This window comes from Squalius cephalus, assembly GCF_949319135.1.
Source record: "Squalius cephalus genome assembly, chromosome: 4".
Taxonomy (NCBI): Eukaryota; Metazoa; Chordata; class Actinopteri; order Cypriniformes; family Leuciscidae; genus Squalius; species Squalius cephalus.
In genome coordinates, this window is record NC_137125.1 from 27,214,408 (window position 1) to 27,227,885 (window position 13,478).

Below are 13,478 nucleotides of genomic sequence, written 5' to 3' on the forward strand. Positions count from 1 at the left end.
GTATTAAAATGCAAATAGTGAAAAATGTGATAAAACACACTTGATAAAAGAGTGTATTCATACATCATACGTCAGTATTTAAACATAAAAGTCAGTGTTTTTTCCCTAATATTAACATGTGGAAAGTTAAATTAAAATTAATTTGAATCTAAAAATACCTGAACGTTTAATGAACGTCAAATAATGATCTTCCGAGAATCAGTTGAAGACAAATAAAAGAAGCAGGAAGAAAAATGTCAATAATAAATGTGATTCATAAAATACCAGAAAGTACTGATAGAAAGGTTGAGTCTAATTTTAAAAATGATGGCTATGTAGAGTGATTCAAATCGCTGGGTACATTATGATGAAGATGATGATATGTAGGGCGTAGTAGATCGTATAAACAGCTTAATTTTAACAAAACAAAAGAGTGAAAGTCAAATGAAAAAAATAATAAAATAAAACAGTGTGATCCATTCAAAACCAACACAAGACATTGAACTATAAGGCTACATCCAGACTGCAGGTAAATGTGGCCTAAATCCAATTTTTTTGCTCACATGATTCCGATCTGTTTTTGTTTTCATGACAGTGTGAACAGCACAAACCACATGGAATCTGATCTTTTCAATTCCGATTTGTGCCACTTCCATACATGGTCCTAAATTCAATACAGGTCAGATGTTTTACAGTGTGACCGCAGTCCAAACAGTCATATCGGAATTCATGCGACTTTTACGTCATTCTAGATGTTCATTTGACATTCATTTCAGTTCTGCGCACATGGGAGTCACTTCAAAAGTTTTACATACCCGACATTATCAGACAGCTGTGAAAGGTAGTCAGTGAAGGTCAGTGTTGTGTCAGAAATCACAAGTATTACAGTAACAGTTCTATATACAAGCAAAACACATATCATAAATGTTTAAATACTCTGCTCTCTTTTTTTGCATCCTCGCCTCTGTCTTTTTTATATTGCCTGCGTATAAATTTACTGGCTTCTGTGACAGATCACGCTATAGCCTATTGACATCATATCCTGGAGATAAGCCCTGCGAATAGGGCTTAAGACATATTACTGTCTGAGAGACATAAAGTGACAAATGGTATTTATTTCATAATTTTATGTAAGTAGTCTGCTATACTAGTATTATTAATACTAACTAGTATTAGTATATATACTAGTACAGCTGTTATATATATCTCTCATTGATTTACATTTCTGGCCATATAAATAACAACTGAACCAAATTGCTATTTTCAGTTTGGGCCTCTGAATACAATTAAGCTGTAAGTCTTTGGTTATTGAGTGCAAACAGTGGGAAACTCTGGAAGCTTGTGACATATAAACGCGCACATCAACCCGAACACATGTTTAGCGTTCATGTAAACACTACATTCAGATTCATCAATCGTAATGAAAAGTTGTGCATGTAAACATAGCCAGTGACTCACTGCGGAGTTACCAGTTTTGGTGGTCTTTCCAGCTCTTAACGGCAAATGTGCTCTTGGATGGTTAGATGCATGATGGGCTAATGTAGAATCATTAATTCAAGAAACATTAAAAATATATTTTGGGATGAAGGGAAATCATCTTGTCTTTACAAATTTGACTTTACATATCTAAGAATTTACACTTTCATTCAGCGTCTCCTTCACTTGTTCGCTCCTCGAGTGTGCAAGCCTCTTTTATGCAGCAAACAGGCACTGTTGATATTCTGAACCAATTTATAGAAACAACGTCAATCAGAGTGTGTGTGTGTTTGTGACAGAAGTTTATCGATCTACTTTGAAGTGGGCTTTGTCTGAATGTGCGTTGTGATGACGTCACACGATGTGTCTAGGCCAAAATCTGCAGAAATTTGAGAAATCAATTAATTTTATTTTTATATGATAATTCTTATTTGTTTGGATAAACTATCCCTATGATATCTAAAGAAATAAGGTTCTTACGTGTGATTTATTACCTGGATGAGGAGCAGTTTTAGGAGATGCAGCTGGTGGACAGGTTGGTTCAATAGATCTGGTTATATTTGTATTTGGCATCAACTCCTCAGATCTGTTAATAATATCTAAATATAAAACAACAATAACAGAAAAGTTCACATGACCTCTGTAATCAACACCAAAAGGAAGTGTTTTTCATTTTTATGATAGAAACATCTTTAACAAATTTAAAGTTCAGTGCCTTTAGCTCCAGATTTTTGGCTTTCAAGCCTTAACCTCTCTTCTAAGGTCATTCAGTTTGCGGTTTTCTTTGGATTTCTCGCTTCTTTTTTGTAGTATGTCTTCATGTGGTTCTTAACAAAATTTTGTTGATATAATTTGTGAGTAATAAAGACTTTATTCTTCTGCATCTCTTATTTGATGGCTGTTTTCTGGACTAAATATTTCCTTCCTTTTATTGCTCTTTTGTCAGAGAGATAAGAGCAATAAGTTGGCCCTCCACTTGGGGGCCTCCACTTTTTGCTTTCTCTCTGACTCTATCTGATGAAGATATTTCAGTTGCCTGACCTTATTTTCTAAACAGGAAAATAAAATCATTGCTTTATAATATACAAATTCCATTCATGAAAATATAAAAATAATTACAATATTTTAAAATATTAAAGTTATTTAATATAAATAACTGAAACACAACTGAAATTCTCAAAACTACTTGTTCAACCTCCATATAATCTAGTCACTTGTGCACATCATAAAAGCAATTTCTCATTCTTTTAAACAAATTGCAAATGCTTTGGTATAGTCATGTACTTGATTATGTACAAGGGTCTGCTGATTCCTACATTATTAATTGCTTATGTCATGTTGATCAAAATAAATTACATGGTTCCCTGTTGAATAGTCTCACCCCTCAAAACATCAGGGCATTAGTTCCCTAAGCATAACCCTTCCAAATATTAACCATGGTTTTACTAAAAATAAATCTAATTAAAGTTAAACCATGGTTTTGCTACTCTAATCATAGTTTATTTAACCATTGTATTTGTGGTAAAACTGTGGTTATACAAATGGTAATCAATTAGCCAGAAAAACATGGTTACTACATTTTTACTATAATAAAACCATGGTTTATTTTCCTTTTTTTGTTAAGTTTAATTTAAGGGAAGTCATTCAATTCAAAATGGTTGAACTATTTGTCTGTCAAGCATATTTTCTTCACATTACTTTTAGACTTTTTGTAAATGTGCCCTGAATTGATTAATTGTGCAGGTGAATCTTGACTTAACACTAATGAAGGTAATGTAAAGTGTTAGATCAACCAGTTCTCTGAAATAGCTAAAAAATTCATCTCATGAACCTTCATTGGCAAGCATATATAGACAGAGCACAACACAGTTACAAAGGGTGAACGACCAGAAAACGAACAGGGTCAACAGCCGAGAGGAGGAAGAGGAGTAAAGATGCATGGTGGAAAGGTACGGGGGCAAAATAGAGGAAGAGATCGTTCAGCATTGAGTCAAGTTGTGAAAGAAGCCGGAAGTCTGTCGGCACCTACAGCAGCATATGAGCTACGAAGTAATTTCACTTAAATGGCAATGAAGATTACCTATTAATTGTCATTTAAGTGAAATTACTGAACTAAAAACGAGCTTGATAAAATGTATCATTCTAGAAGAAAATTTCAGATGGCACTTAGAGGTTTTTGCATCTGAACTCTTCATATATATATATATATACTGTATATATATATATATATCTTCTCAGGAACCTTGTGGCCCCTCTTCCTGCACTTCCTGTCATTGTCAGTGAAGTTGAAGGCCTCACACTCCTCTGGAAGTTTCTCTACTTCAGTCTTACCTGTGAAAGGTAATTCCCTGAGATCTGGTTTGGATCGTATGACGGTTTGTAAAACCTCAATAATCAGACACCTTTTTTTTTCAGTCTACTTATGAGAGTTACGGCAAGTTGCCCGGACAAATATGGCGGCGCCGTCGAAGATCAAGCGACCAATGGGGCGTCTATGTATTTATTATGTCTATGGCAACACCCCAGCAACTGCATAGCAAGAGTCTAGCAACACTTTAGCAAAAACCCAAAACATTTATCTATTCTGGCCTAACTGACTAAACTTTTCATTTTTTTTTAAACCAAGACTTTAATTTGGCTTTAAGAAAAGCCCGTATAAATTTGTTTTTCAAACTTTTCAATCTAGTTATTACAGTTGTACTGTACACACACTTCATGAAACAATTCACTGTTTTCTCACAACTATAAACACAATCTCAAAACTATATACCAATTTTCAAAAATAAAATATTAGTCAAAAACATTATCTTCTGTCAAAATTAAACTTCCAACACAGATGACACACAACTTACAAACACAGGCTTACTCCACTGTAGTTTTCAGTAGATGAAAAGCACTAGAAAAAGAAAAGTTCAAATACACATTTGGCCCAGTACTATAGCAGTTTATTGGTCTTCTGCAGGGCTGCCAACTTTTGAGTTTAGCTTGGAGTGAGATTTTTGGGGGGGGGGGGGGGGGGATGCAATAAAAAACAAATATTGCATCACAATAAGTGTAATTGTGATTGTCAAAACATTTGGTAACTAAATAGAATTTTATGAAGTTTAGTGACAACATGTTACAATGTTTACATTGTACAATGACTGGTAGGATACAGTTTTTATTATTGCTTGACAAAAATTTCAAGATTTCAATTCCATTCTTGTGATTTGATTCCGATTTTGATTCAATATTGACTAATTTGGATACATGTTTATTTTAAATTTTATTTAATTATTTCTATTAAAAATAACAAATTAAATTAAATATAATGCAGTTTTTGTTATAATAACAATTATTTAATGACACAAGTAAAAATATAATAAATATGTAATATAGTGCTCAGCAAAATCTCCTCTCTAGCTATTTTTTCTATTCAGTTAACGTGCTATGGTCATTAAATGGCTGTTATATTGACCTCTTTCCGTGGTTGAAAAACACCTATTGGTCGATATTATGTATACTTTCGGTAAGTTGTACTGCATCTTTAAATAAAAAAGTAACAGATGATCGGTTCACGTGCACTTGAACTGAGGCGCTCAGCGATCTGTCACGTCACATTTACAAGCGCCAAACGTATTTTTGTCTGAATTTCGTAATAAAATTGACAGAATCTAAGAGCTGAGAATTAGTTTAATATTAAAAGTACCTCTTTGCTCCGCAATTTTTCTGTGGTGAGAAATTGGATGTGTGGCGTGAGAGCGTGTGAAAAGTGTCAATTGCGTGAGTCTCACGCTCAATGCGTGAGAGTTGGCAGCCCTGCTTCTGACACAAGACTATGGGGCCCTATTTTAACGATCTGAAACGCAACTATCAAATGCGAAACACAAGTAACTTTGTGGGCGGATCTTGGGCGCTGTTGCTATTATACTGGCGGGATAAATTACTCTTGTGCCCGACACAAATCTAAAATGGGTTGATCTGAAGTAGCTTTATTCATAGGTGCAGTTTGGGCGTAACTCGTGAAAAGCAGGCGCGCTTGTTCCATGGCGGATTGCTATTATAACGGCGGATTTTCCAGGCGCGCGCCAGGAGCGGTTCACAGCCGAGGAGACCGACGTTCTCGTCAGGGCCGTAAAAGACAGAGAAGTGACATTGGGGATGGGAGAAACCCACCCAAATTAGCTTCGGTTAAACAGGCGTATGATAATTTGGGTAAATGTGTAAGCTAGATTTATGCCTATTTTTTCACATCTTCATGGACACAACGATGATTTCCCTCGTGTGTTAATATTTTTCCTTGTAATAATGCAGCCTATGATTTGCAAAAATGAAAACTGCTGCTTCTGTGTAGATGAGAGAATCAAAGTGCATGCGCGTTGTGCACACGCTACATTATGGCCAAGCATGCGTCCTTAAAATAGCATCTGAATAACATGCGAAACGCGCCATTGACTTTAGACTAGGTTTTTCCTGGTTAGTGGCGGAATTGCTTTCTAAACCTGCAAAATAGCATCAGGGAACATTTGCGCCGGAACATGCATCCTCATTTCGCTGAACCGCCCCCGGGAGCGCAAGTTCATTCCTTAATTTACCGACGTGCGTCTGTGGAGGGAAAAGTCCGCTGTGCGTCGGGTGCAAAATAGGAATGATACATGCGTCAATGTTCTAACTGTGCGTTCACACCGCCGCCGACTTGAGCTGCAAAGAAGCTCTGGCCGCCCTGTCAAGGACGCTTGTCAAAAAGTACGGGGAAGCTTGTTGACGCTTTGGCCGCTCTGAAGTCTGTGTCACACCATGAAATGTAAACAGAAAAAAAAACATTACCTTTTATAACAGCATTTTTATAACCGTTTTGGTCACATTTGGTCGGGAAAAAAATTATAATTAGCTATTATTATTATTATTATTATTATTATTATTTGCATCTGTGCAATTGGTCAAATCGGTGTTACCGTGAGCGAATGAATAGCATTCCCGCTTAAAACGAGCGTTCGTAAATATTATAAAAGTTGCGCTCATCCTCAAATGTGCATCACTGGATCATTATGGATCATCGCGAAGTTGTTGTTTTTGGTGCTGCTGCTGCTGTATTGTATTTGCGGAGAAGACGTCGGACTCGGAGATTTTGGGTTCATGCCACCCTCCAGGACCGTCATCAATTCGGAGAGTATCACCGGCTGGTGCAGCAGCTGCGACTTGACGACGAGAGATTCCAGCGGTACTTCAGGCTGGACACGGAGCAGTTTGACAGCGTGCTGTCAAAAGTGGGGCCGCTCATCATGATGAATAGCACTAATTACCGCCATGCAATATCTCCTGCTGAGCTTCTGGCTATTTGCCTGCGGTTCTTGTCCACAGGGGACTCCTACCGCACTATTGCTGCCAGCTACCACATGGGAGTGAGCACTGTGTCCAACATTGTCCCCCAGGTCTGCAAGGCCATTTGGGACTCCATGGTGGAGGAGTACATGCCAGTGCCCACCACGGAGGATTGGCTGAGCATTGCAAAGGGGTTTTACCAGCGGTGGGCTTTCCCCAACTGCCTTGGATCCATTGATGGGAAACATGTGGTCATTAAGTCTCCTGACAATTCAGGGTCCATGTATTTTAACTACAAGGGGACTTATTCAGTTGTGCTTCTGGCAGTGGTAGATGTCCAATACTGCTTTCGGGTAGTGGATGTGGGCAGCTACGGGAGGACGAGTGACGGCGGTGTCCTGGCCAACTCCACCTTCGGCCGGGCACTACTGGACGGGACACTTGGTCTGCCACAGGATGCTCTGCTGCCGGGAGCTGAGCATCTAGGACCACAGCCACATGTTTTTGTTGCTGATGAGGCCTTCCCACTGCGCCCCAACCTCATGCGGCCTTTTCCTGGCTCCAACCACTCTGGCAGGCGCAGAGTATTCAACTACAGGCTGTCACATGCAAGGCTGATTGTTGAGAATACCTTTGGTATTCTCACGTCGTCATTGGGGTCAGCCCTGCAAATGTGGACGCCTGTGTGAAGTCTACCTGTGTCCTGCATAATTTCCTGAGGAGGACCTCCAAGACACCAACCAGGGCAAGACGTGGACCACCACCAGCTGCAGACAGGGAAGTTGCTGGTCTACAGGCAATAACCCGAATGGGCAGCAACAACTCTGCACGAGAGGCCATTCATGTCCGGGAGACATATACCTCCTATTTCTCCACCGAGGGAGCTGTCAGCTGGCAACCAGGAGTATAAGCCTAGTGCTACAAACGGCTCTTTTAAGAGCCACCAATTACACTAAAAGCATAGTTTCCATAGCTAAGCACCTATACACTTTTAAATAGGGATGCACCGATCTGATACTCAGTATTAACTGTTCGTTAATTAAAATGTGTGATGCAGTTATTGAAAAGTATGCTACCGTGTTCTTTATTTATTAGCTTACAGTTTGTTCATTTAAATTTCGTTTTTCTTTGTTTAAATTTCGTTTTTTCTTTGTTTAAATTTCGTTTTTCCGTTTTTTTCTTTATTTAAATTTCGTTTTTCTTTGTTTAAATTTTGTTTTTCCGTTTTTTTCTTTATTTAAATTTAGTTTTTCTTTGTTTAAATTTCGTTTTTCCGTTTTTTCTTTATTTAAATTTCGTTTTTCTTTAAATTTCGCTTTTTCTTTGTTTAAATTTCGTTTTTCTTTATTTAAATTTCGTTTTTTCTTTATTTAAATTTCATTTTCTTTATTTAAATTTCGTTTTTATTTAAATTTCGTTTTTCTTTATTTAAATCTACCCTTTACTGTGTTATCTGTTAGTTTACCGAATCCGTGTATCATTCGTTCAATCATTTTTTGATTTAATATTGAAAGTAGAAAAATGAGAAAACAGTTCCTTTTTCGATTTTTCATCTTTTCCAAAAAAACGAAAAACAAGAATTCAGCTTGATTTTTCGTTTTTCGTTCTGAGGTAGCAAAATTAATAAACAGCTGGAAAATTCGATTTCTACACGTGGGCGGGAATGAAACGCCCCTTTCCTCTGATTTGCCAGCCGAAGATCAAACTGTCCCGTCATCAGCTCTTCCTCAGTTCTGCACTGCAGAATAAGAGTCCTCCGTTGTGTGGATTCTTAACGCGTTTATTGCAACTACATTTAATCTTTTTTTCATCAAACAACCAGACTAACGAATGGTTCGACACAACCCGTACTGGGAAATAAACTACACAGGGCTTTCTTCTGTGTAGATATAAATTCACCTAACTTTATGCTTTGCATCAGCTCGGTATGCAGGGTAAATGACGGCTGTTAGCCTAACATGGTCGCCCTCGATCGCCCAGTAATTTTTTTTTTAAATAATAAATGTAGATATAGATAATCAATATAATTAGTTGTAAATTAAATATTTTAACACTTATAGAAAAAGAAAAGAATAATGCATTGACTATATATATAGCCTAAGCCTAGGCTATATTAACATAAACGCATGAACTGTCATTCAGACTGACTATCTAACAACCGGAGAACAGAGAACAACAGAGATATTAAAATACATACTCTTCTGAGTTTTATAATGTAGGCCTTATTGTGTTTTATTAAAATGTATTCATTTATATCTCAAAGATGTGCGCTTGTGCGCAGTGCACTGGGTCATGTTGAGAGGGAAACAAACGCATTTTATTATTAGCCTATTCAGAAAAAGACCGGTAAATAAAATTCAACATTAACATTATAAACACTATTAATAACATATAGGCTATTTCTATGCGTATTTTACTTCCCCTTACCATTACTTCCCCTTTGACATTTGCCTATGTCAAATCCTTAAATGAATGGTATTCAGAAAACAACAAGAATAAAAAATAAGTAGCCACGTATAATAAAAATATAACCTAATAGCTTATAATAATAGCCTATTGTGTCCTTTATTATAAACAACATTTAGCCTATTTTAAACGCCAAGCCTAAACAAATTTAGGCTATTTGAATCGAAACTGAAACTGTACCGACATTGGTTTCGCGCATCTCGGTCCCAAGTTTCCATATTTGCAATGCAAAATTTGGATGCTAACTAGTAATGTAAAGAAGGCTTTAAACTTCAGTCGAGTCCCAATATAGGCCTACACGTATAGTGGTCTCAAACCGGTTCCACGGAGGGCCTAGTGTATGCAGGTTTTCTCTTTTACCTTGAACCAAACTGATTGAGTAGGTCACTAATTGGTTAAGATCTCCCCTCACCTGGTAGTCTAGGTCTTAATTGGGCACTAATTGAAGGGAAAGACCAAAAACCTGCATACACTAGGCCCTCCGTGGAACCGGTTTGAGAACTCTGGGCTAAATCATCATCTTCACAGCATGGGAAATGAGTTTGGAATAACTGCTGTGCGGCACAGCCTTTATATTGTACAACAGACGAATTAAATTAAGCAGAATAACTTTTTATATATTTGGTTGACTGTGTTTTATTTTAATAATGAACAGGCTGCGATGTCAAGTTAGCAATGCCAGAAGTGAACTGATAATAGCCTATGTTGTTAGAGCGAGCGATGCGTCGGCGCCATCACTTGGATTTGTTGCTCAGCAGGGGAAATAACTTTGTTATTCGTTACTCTGTCATTCGAAACAGTAAAAAAATATATTTTTATTTGTGTACATTCAAAATGACTACAAAATGTTATGCCTTTGAAAAATAAAGAAAACAACATGATTTCTACTTTAGTGCGTCTCAGTCTCCTTGAACATCTTTCTGGCGCACACCAAAAATGAACCAAAATAGAGTGAATAGCCTTCGGACGCGCCTACTTTTCAAAGTCAACATTTAGATTATTTGAAGTAAAATGCATTATATAGTCACTTAGGAATAAAACTCAGCGTGGTTCATGATAAAAAAATAAAAAAAACTTTACAGTTCGGAAAATATGAAAATAGCAATCCCCTGGCACTTGAGAACTCTGGTCTACAAAGAAGAAAGCCCCGTCTAGTCTATTCCCCAGTACGGGTTGTGGCGAGCCATTCATTAGTCTCGTTAATGGAAAACATGAAAAAGTTGCAATAAACGCGTTAAGAATCCACACAACGGAGGACTCTTATTCTGCAGTGCAGAACTGAGGAAGAGCTGATGACGGGACAGTTTGATCTTCGGCTGACAAATCAGAGGAAAGGGGCGTTTCATTCCCGCCCACGTGTAGAAATCGAATTTTCCAGCTGTTTATTAATTTTGCTACCTCAGAACGAAAAACGAAAAATCAAGCTGAATTCTTGTTTTTCGTTTTTTGGGAAAAAATGAAAAATCGAAAAAGGAACTGTTTTCTCATTTTTCTACTTTCAATATTAAATCAAAAAACGATTGAACGAATGATACACGGATTTTACCGCTTCCCACTCGCGCTGTTCTGTAGTTTATTATAAGTTTATTAATTGTGAACGTGTCGCATCTCGCGTGTATTGCACCAAATGCGAAGTGAAGTCGAAGCACCCTTGTGAAAACGACTGGATGAACGGTTCCCGAAATAATCAAAATGCAAACAGACAGACAGACACATTCCTGCCTTTATTAGAGAGAAGAATATATTCAGCCCGTCCGTCTCCGAAGCTCAAAAAATGGTATTCGGACCAGCCCTCGTTTCTGTGTCATTAAACAGCTGTGCTATATACATTTAAACAAGTAATAAAAACTCAGTGAGTGTTTTAGCGCAATTTTCTCACCTCATGGGATCACAACACTAAGAGATAGTAAATCTTTTCCTGGATTTTTTTTGTGCGTTCCCGAGATTAGACCTTCCTTAACATAATGCCGAAAACCCGAAGTCTCTAGGTGGTCTGGTTGAGGAGTAGATAGAAGTGCAAGATTGGTGCGCACAGACGCACAGAACAGAAATCATGAGTTAACAAAAAAAAGTAAAAAGTCTCAATTTTATAGTAGGATTAAAAAATAATATGAAACACACAACCATGAATGTTGAAAATATTTTACAATATTTATTGGGGAAAAAACAATTCATACAACGTAACTTTTTTTTTTTTAAGCTATGAAAATGCTTGCATAGTGACTAGACATTTACTCTTGAGTGAGCTAACAAAAACTTGGTCCCAACAGGGCCTTTAATGTCAACGTGTTGATCAAGTCTGCTGGCTCCAGATATGCATTAAACAGACAGACGTGAACATGGTTTCAATCAAACAGCTAAAAAACAAAAGTGTATTGTGAGGGAAAGAGAACAGGGGGCAGCTGACAGCACTGCAAGGGTAACAAGCTTACTAACACCCCTCACAGTGTTGTCAGCTGCACCCCGTTCCTCACTGCACTACCTGTGTGAATGATACTGTGTGTGTGCGTGTGTGCATGTGAGGGAGAGAGAACAGGGGGCAGCTGACAGCACTGCAAGGGTAACAAGCTTACTAACACCCCTCACAGTGTTGTCAGCTGCACCCCGTTCCTCTCAGCCCAAGGGTCAACCTCACGACACTTTGCCTCATACACCAGGCGGTGCATCTCAAACTTGAGATCCTGCCTGGTTCTTAAAGGCAGGGTTCTAAAGTCTTCCTGCAGGCTTTTAAAAAAATAGCTATCACTATCGTCAGGAGGAGGGGGAGGAGGAGGAGAAGGACTGGGGACCGGTCCCGGTCTGTTGCTCACAACCTCCAATACTGTGATCAGTCTGTCCTCAAAGTCAGAGGTGTGGGGTCTCTTCCTTCTCGGGGCGGGCTGGCTTGCTCTCTGCACTGGTGTGTTGTCTAATGCCTGAAGCTCTGGTGCCTGCTCTTGTGCCTGAAGCTCTGGTGACTGCTCTTGTACCTGAAGCTCTGGCGTCTGCTCTGGTGCCTGACTGTGCCCGGCCATGGCATCATCACTGTCCACTGTCCACTGTCATCTAGGGCTTCCCCTCCCCCCATATTACTGGACGTTGGCCGGTCTTCCATGAAAGGATTGAGGAAGCCCATGACCGCACTGTACCGCCATGGCCGGGCACTGCTTGCACCCGCGCCACTCCTTCGCCTATCTTTTTCCTTCTTTCTTTCCTTCCTGAACATGTCCCTCAAGCTCTTCCATTTCTTTTTGCAATCCTCAGCTAGTGAACAGACAACAGAAAAAAAAAACGATAAGCAATGTGAATATTCAACATCACATCACATCACAGAGCAGCTTTACACGAAAAGACCTATGGCACGCGTTGTGTAATTATCTCAGCAGTTTAGGATATCGCACACGTTTGTCAACATAGAAAACATTTCATCACTGGAGAGTTTTTTTTTTTCAACACCATCGTGTCAATTGATTTTGATTAATATGTGCGAGGGAGAGAGCAAGACGTGCATGTTGTTTGAAGACGGTGAAGGTGAGTGCGTGCGCGCTGTGTGTGCGCTCTGTCAAGCGCGCCCTGTTAAATTGACAGGACTTAAAAACACGTACAAATGATAAACTTTCACTCTATGATGGTTAAACTGTGCAATTAATCCGCGAATCACATTCGTCAAGGGCCGGGGAACAGCTGGCCCGGACGCCGCGGTTAATGAATCACGGATCAACTACGATACTGCTAGCCCGCCTATTCTTGACATTGCACATACTGCAATGTGACTATCATGTATTCGTACATCGCGATATCGATGTTTAAACGATACATCGTGCAGCCCTACTGGCAAGACAGAGACAAATTTGAGTATCCGACTATCAGTAGCCTACTAATGTTAGTTAAAAATATTATAAATCATCAACACGCACTTCACAAACTCACCGGAGACACCAACTATACCAGCTATCTTATCCCATGCCTCGTTCTTTTGTATCTGGTCCCTATATGAAAATAACGTCATATCATAAATGATAGGAAACCCAGCAACAGCGATTATCAGTTTCTCCTCCATTTTCTCGGAACTAATGTTTTGGTAGGAACGAAAGTTTACATCGTATGTTTCTCTGGATCAGCCAGCGCGAAGGACGTCCGCTTTCATTCTGATTGGTTGCTGGCGTTTTGCCGCTGCTTGCCGCTGAACCGCGTCATAGCTCATTACCATAAAGTTGAGCTTCTCTCAACTTTCAGATTGACGCTCAAAACGCCCAAAACGCGACGCCGAGGAATTT

The 13,478-nt window shown here is 38.9% G+C and overlaps 1 protein-coding gene across 1 annotated transcript; it reads left to right on the forward strand.

Moving 5' to 3' along the window:
• Positions 1-6,482: 6,482 nt before the first annotated feature.
• Positions 6,483-7,445, forward strand: LOC307157666 (uncharacterized protein; the record flags this gene model as incomplete). The annotated part of the gene is made up of 1 exon (XM_079869594.1): positions 6,483-7,445. The coding sequence occupies one exon, from the start codon at positions 6,483-6,485 to the stop codon at positions 7,443-7,445; it is 963 nt and encodes a 320-aa protein (XP_079725720.1).
• Positions 7,446-13,478: the final 6,033 nt, after the last annotated feature.